Here is a 7,047-nt window from a genome sequence, read left to right as displayed (position 1 = left end):
ACAGGTGTTGAAATCTGTCGTATTTTTCATCAAGTGCAAGAGAATTATGTCTGGTGTTCCTCTCGTATCCTACATCCCCGTGTAAGTGTGTCACACATTCACTAGATGTAGTGACGATGTGTACTATGGGAGTAGGTGAGCCCCTCACTGGGCCTAGACTGTACTGTGTGTACTCTGGGCGAGTGGGCCTCCCTCTGTACCTAGACTGGATGTACGATGGGAGTGAGTGGGTCTTCCCCTGGACAAATAATCTGAGCTACAATCGTCCGACGGACTTGAGTCTTGGAGATGAACACTGGGACCATCATGGCTCAAACTTTGTATGCCAGTGTGGACAACAAAGCCGCAAATACACCTGTATATCTGGTATTGTCTGGTAACTGTGCACCTGGTGTTGCTAGGTACGTGTTCGTGTGATATATTGTCTTTCAACATCTACATAAATCGGTTCACTTGGTATTAACTACCATAAAAACTTACGTTAACAAGGCTATTTTAGGGTTAACTTAGATTAGGCTAGATTAGGTTAAATTAGGTAAGGTTAAGTGAGATGAGGTTACGAAGAGATTAGATTCGAAAAAATTTGGTAAGGTTATGTTATGTTAGGTAAGGGTTGGTTAATAGGTTAAATTTGTTACGTTATGTTTTTGTTAGATTGCTTGTCTAATAAAGGGAAAGAAAATCAGCAGTAAGTGTACAGTAGTCTGTTCTACGCTAACAGTTCAATTCTCACCTGGTATCCCTTAACTTTAATAAGGTCCTTAATCCTGCCGGTGAGGTAGACGAAGTTGTCTTGGTCATAGTAGTCAACGTCGCCTGTGTGGAGCCAGCCGTAGGGGTCGATAGTTGAGGCTGTGGCTGTGGGATTGTTGGCGTAGCCCAGCATGATACTTGACCCTCGCACACATACCTCCCCCTCCTGTCTCTCACCCACCATCCTTCCGGTCCTTACATCCACAAACTGAGTGAGGAAAGTGATCTTAGCGTCAACTGTACTGAAATAAGTTTATTAAATACATTTACTTTGTGTAAATGTGTGGGTGACCGTGTGTGCGTGTGTGTGGGTATGACTGTTTGGACACACTGGGAAACAAATGCTCATTTATAGTGAAGTACAATGACATTGATCTTATAGTCTTATACTATTTGGAAAAATTGAGAGCAATTATCATACATGTTATGGGAACAATAAGAGATATCAAGAAATAAAAGTTGTATCTCATAATTTTAGTTGTTGTTGATTAGTGTAATTAGTAAACTAGTTATGAGCCTCACTACCTTAGGTTAGGTGAGAATCTTACCTTAACCTGTATATAAGGCACCACTTTGCCCACAGAGTCAGGGTGGAGGGCAAGGGTGTCTGGTGTACCGGTGGTCACTGCTGAGAACGCCTCTGTCATACCGTAGGAGTTAATTATTGATCGTCCAGTCTGTGTAACAACGCCAGCATTAGAGTCAAACAATTGAAATGATAACTCAGTATTAATCTAGAGATGTAAGATGTAATTTATGTTAGTGAAAGAAAAAATACTTACGGGACTCTCACTAGATTCCTAATGGCACTGAGGAACTGGTGATTACTAATGATTTTCCGAGTTTTAAACAATTATTATGAACTAAATGATAAATCTATAACAAGTGCAAGACGTATTTATAAAGAATTGTGTTGATATGATCACTGTGGTTACAACAGTTCTAAATGAGAATTGTTCTGACCATAAGGGAAGGTGTGAGGGGACCATGACTTAGCTGGCTCGTCCACTAGAACCTGTCCTATTGAGTCTTCCTCTGGGACTGTCAACGAATTAAGTTTTTGTTTCAATAATGTCATGAACTTAGGAATCTTGAAGGGAAAGGATGCTACAAAATGTCACTTTCATGTCTACAGAGCCTCAATACCAGCTCATATTGACTAACTTTAAAATAAAACTTTGTATGTTTTTATATTACTGTATCTTGCTGTTCACTGTAGCATTGTTAGTGTTTTTCATAAGAAATCTGGATGATTATCGACAATTATCCAGTACGGTAATCTCGGTAACAATATCTGCCGGTTGCACCATGACACGGAAATACTAACAGAACAAGTGATCGTGGGCACCTCCTGCCCGGTGGCGAGTCCGGTGGTACAGTTTACCAAAGCATGAAAGTTCAAACGCTCGTGCTTGGCTAGCGCGCAACCGCCAGAAGGATGGCAGCGTATAGCGACATCGTTTTCCAGCGTAAATAAAATGGCTAATTAATGCCTTCCTAAAGAAACCTTCGACATGGGACCAGTTTTGTTCCACTCTACGAATTTTTGCGATTTTTCCACCAAGTTTGATGAAAAACGATTGTGCCGTTTCGGCTGCCCAGAACAGACACACACACACAGACACACGGCTATTACTATAGTATATGAGATAATTATGGTCGTGGTTGTTATAATCATGGTCGTAGTTGTTATAATCATGGTCGTGGTTGTCATAATCATGGTCGTGGTTGTTATAATCATGGTCGTGGTTGTTATAGTCATGGTCGTGGTTGTTATAATCATATTCGTGGCTGTTATAATCATGGTCGTGGTTGTTATAATCATGGTCGTGGTTGTTATAGTCATGGTCGTGGTTGTTATAATCATATTCGTGGCTGTTATAATCATGGTCGTGGGTGTTATAATCATAGTCATGGTTGTTATAATCATAGTCGTGGTTGTTATAACCATGGTCGTGGTTGTTATAATCATAGTCGTGGTTGTTAAAATTATGGTCGTGGTTGTTATAATCATGGTCGTGGTTGTTATAGTCATGGTCGTGGTTGTTATAATCATATTCGTGGCTGTTATAATCATGGTCGTGGTTGTTATAATCATAGTCGTGGTTGTTATAATCATGGTCGTGGGTGTTATAATCATAGTCGTGTTTGTTATAATCATAGTCGTGGTTGTTAAAATTATGGTCGTGGTTGTTATAATCATGGTCGTGGTTGTTATAGTCATGGTCGTGGTTGTTATAATCATATTCGTGGCTGTTATAATCATGGTCGTGGTTGTTATAATCATAGTCGTGGTTGTTATAATCATGGTCGTGGTGTTATAATCATAATCGTGGTTGTTATAATCATGGTCGTGGTTGATATAATCATGGTCGTGGTTGTTATAATCATAGTTGTGGTTCTCAAAATCAAGGTTGTGGGTGTCATAATCATAGTTGTGGTTCTCATAATCAAGGTCGTGGGTGTTATGATCATGATCGTGGTTGTTATATTCATGGTCGTGGTTGCTACAATCATGGTCGTAGTTGTTATAATCATGGTCGTGGGTGTTATAATTAAAGTCGTAGTTGTTATAATCATAGTCATGGTTGTTATAATCATGATCGTGGTTGTTATAATCATGGTCGTGGTTCCACCAATCATAGTCGTGGTTGTTATAATCATGGTCGTGGTTATTAAAATTATGGTCATGGTTGTTATAATCATGGTCGTAGGTGTTATAATTATGGTCGTGGTTGTTATAATCATAGTCGTGGCTGTTATAATCATGGTCGTGGTTGTTATAAACATAGTCGTGGTTGTTATAATCATGGTCGTGGTTATGATCATGGTCGTAGTTGTTATAATCATGGTCGTGGGTGCTATAATTAAAGTCGTAGTTGTTATAATCATAGTCGTGGTTGTTATAATCATGATCGTGGTTGTTATAATCATGGTTGTGGTTGCTACAATCATAGTCGTGGTTGTTATAATCATGGTCGTGGTTATTAAAATTATGGTCGTGGTTGTTATAATCATGGTCGTAGATGTTATAATTATGGTCGTGGTTGTTATAATCATATTCGTGGCTGTTATAATCATAGTCGTGGTTGTTATAAACATAGTCGTGGTTGTTATAATCATGGTCGTGGGTGTTATAATCATAGTCGTGGTTGTTATAATCATGGTCGTTGTTGATATAATCATGGTCGTGGTTGTTATAATCATGGTCGTGGGTGTTATAACCATAGTTGTGGTTCTCATAATCATGGTCGTGGGTGTTATGATCATGATCGTGGTTGTTATAATCATGGTCGTTGTTGCTACAATCATAGTCGTGGTTGTTATAATCATGGTCTTGGTTATGATCATGGTCGTAGTTGTTATAATCATGGTCGTGGGTGTTATAATTAAAGTCGTAGTTGTTATAATCATAGTCGTGGTTGTTATAATCATGATTGTGGTTGTTATAATCATGGTCGTGGTTGCTACAATCATAGTCGTGGTTGTTATAATCATGGTCGTGGTTATGATCATGGTCGTAGTTGTTATAATCATGGTCGTGGGTGTTATAATCATCGTCGTGGTTATTATAATCATAGTCGTGGTTGTTATAATCATTGTCGTGGTTATGATCATAGTCGTGGTTGTTATCATCATGGTCGTGGTTGTTATAATCATGGCCGTGATTGTTATGATCATTGTCGTGGTTGTTATAATCATAGTCGTGGTTGTTATAATCAAGGTCGTGGTTGTTATTAACATGGGCGTGGTTGTTAACCGCGGTCGCATATATAATCCGCGGTCGTGCGTTATAATCATATCGTGGTTGTTATAATCATAGTCGTGGTTGTTATAATCATAGTCGTGGTTGTTATAATCATGAGCGTGGTTGTTATAACGAGTGGTTATTATAACTTATCATGGTCGCCGTTGTTATAATCATAGTCGATTGTTATAATCATGGTCGGGTTGTTAGAATCAAAAGTCGTGGGTTGTTATGATCATGGTCGGTTATGATCATGGTTGTAGTTGTTATAATTATGGTCGTGGGTGTTATAATCATCGTCGTGGTTGTTATAATCATGATCGTGGTTGTTATAATCATGGTCGTGGTTGTTATAATCATGGTCGTGGTTGTTATAATCATAGTCGTGGATGTTATAATCATGGTCCTGGCTGTAATAATCATAGTCGTGGATGTTATAATCATAGTCGTGGTTGTTATAATCATGGTCGTTAATGTTATAATCATGGTCGTGGTTGTTACAACTCATGGTCGTGGTTATAATCATAGGCGTAGTTGTTATAATCATGGTCGTGGGTGTTATAATCATATTCGTGGTTGCTATGATCATGGTCATGGTTGTCATAATAATAGTTGTGGTTGTTATAATCTTGGTCGTGGTTGTTATAATCATGGTCGTGGTTGTTATAATCGTAGTCGTGGTTGTTATAATCATTGTCGTGGTTTTATAATTATGGTCGTGGTTGTAATAATCATGGTCGTGGTTATGATCATTGTCTTAGTTTTTATAATCATGGCCGTGGGTGTTATAATCTTATTCGTGGTTAATATAATCATAGTCGTCGTTGCTATAATCATAGTCGTCGTTTCATTTTCATGGTCGTGGTTGTTATAATCATGGTCGTGGTTATGATCATGGTCGTTGTTGTTATAATCATGGTCGTGCGTGTTATAAACATCGTCGTTGTTGTTATAATCATAGTCGTGGTTGTTATAATCATTGTCTTGGTTATGATCATAGTCGTGGTTGTTATAATCATGGTCGTGGTTGTTATAATCATCGTGGTGGTTGTTATAATCATGGTCGTGGTTGTTATAATCATGGTCGTGGTTGTTATGATCATGGTCGTGGTTATTATAATCATAGTCGTGGTTGTTATAAACATAGTCGTGGTTTTATAATCATTGTCGTGGTTGTTATAATCTTGGTCGTGGTTGTTATAATCATGGTCGTGGTTGTTATAATCGTAGTCGTGGTTGTTATAATCATTGTTGTGGTTTTATAATCATGGTCGTGGGTGTTATAATCATATTCGTGGTTATTATAATCATAGTCGTGGTTGTTATAATCATAGTCGTGGTTAATAAGCATGGTCGTGGTTGTTATAATCATGGTCGTGGTTGTTACAATCATAGTCGTGGTTATTGTAATCATGGTCGTGGTTATGATCATGGTCGTTGTTGTTATAATCATGGTCGTGCGTGTTATAATCATCGTCGTGATTGTTATAATCATAGTCGTGGTTGTTATAAGCATTGTCGTGGTTATGATCATAGTCGTGGTTGTTATAATCATGGCCTTGGTTTTTATAATCATGGTCGTGGGTGTTATAATCATCGTCGTGGTTGTTATAATCATGGTCGTGGTTGTTATAATCATACTCATGGTTGTTATAATCATGGTCGTGGTTATAATCATAGGTGTAGTTGTTATAATCATGGTCGTGGGTGTTATAATCATCGTCGTGGCTGTTATAATCATGGTTGTGGTTGCTATAATCATGGTCGTGGTTGTTATGATCATGGTCGTGGATATTATAATCATTGTCGTGGTTGTTATAAACATAGTCGTGGTTTTATACTCATGGTCGTGGTTGTTATAATCATGGTCGTGGTTGTTATAATCATAGTCGTGGTTGTTATAATCATGGTCGTGGTTATAATCATAGGCGTAGTTGTTATAATCATGGTCGTGGGTGTTATAATCATGGGCGTGGTTATTATAATCATGGTCGTGGTTGTTATAATCATGGTCGTGGTTGTTATGATCAAGGTCGTTGTTATTATAATCATAGTCGTGGTTGTTATAAACATAGTCGTGGTATTATAATCATGGTCGTGGTTGTTATAATCATGGTCGTGGTTGTTATAGTCATAGTCGTGGTTGTTATAATCTTGGGCGTGGTTGTTATAATCATGGTCGTGGTTGTTGTAATCTTGTTCGTGGTTGTTATAATCATGGTCGTGGTTGTTATAATCGTAGTCGTAGTTGTTATAACCATTGTCGCGGTTTTATAATCATGGTCGTGGTAGTTATAATCATGATCGTGTTTGTTACAATCACAGTCGTGGTTGTTATAATCATGGTAATGGTTATGATCATGGTCGTAGTTTTTATAATCATGGTCGTGGGTGTTATAATCATATTCGTGGTTAATATAATCATAGTCGTGGTTGCTATAATCATAGTCGTGGTTTTATAATCATGGTCGTGGTTGTTATAATCATGGTCGTGGTTGTTACAATCATAGCCGTGGTTGTTATAATCATGGTCGTGGTTATGATCA

At 38.1% G+C, this 7,047-nt stretch overlaps 1 protein-coding gene across 1 annotated transcript; it reads right to left on the bottom strand.

The window, feature by feature from the left end:
- Positions 1 to 733: 733 nt before the first annotated feature.
- Positions 734 to 1,487, bottom strand: LOC121873746 (luciferin 4-monooxygenase-like; the record flags this gene model as incomplete). The annotated part of the gene is made up of 2 exons (XM_042377449.1): positions 734 to 961; positions 1,302 to 1,487. Coding segments are annotated over 2 exons (414 nt in total), but the record flags the coding sequence as incomplete, so codon positions are not given.
- Between the last annotated feature and the right edge of the window lie 5,560 nt (positions 1,488 to 7,047).

The sequence above is a fragment of the Homarus americanus genome, unplaced genomic scaffold (assembly GCF_018991925.1).
Source record: "Homarus americanus isolate GMGI-L3 unplaced genomic scaffold, GMGI_Hamer_2.0 scaffold3051, whole genome shotgun sequence".
NCBI lineage: Eukaryota > Metazoa > Arthropoda > Malacostraca > Decapoda > Nephropidae > Homarus > Homarus americanus.
This window is presented reverse-complemented; position numbering and strand designations above follow the sequence as displayed.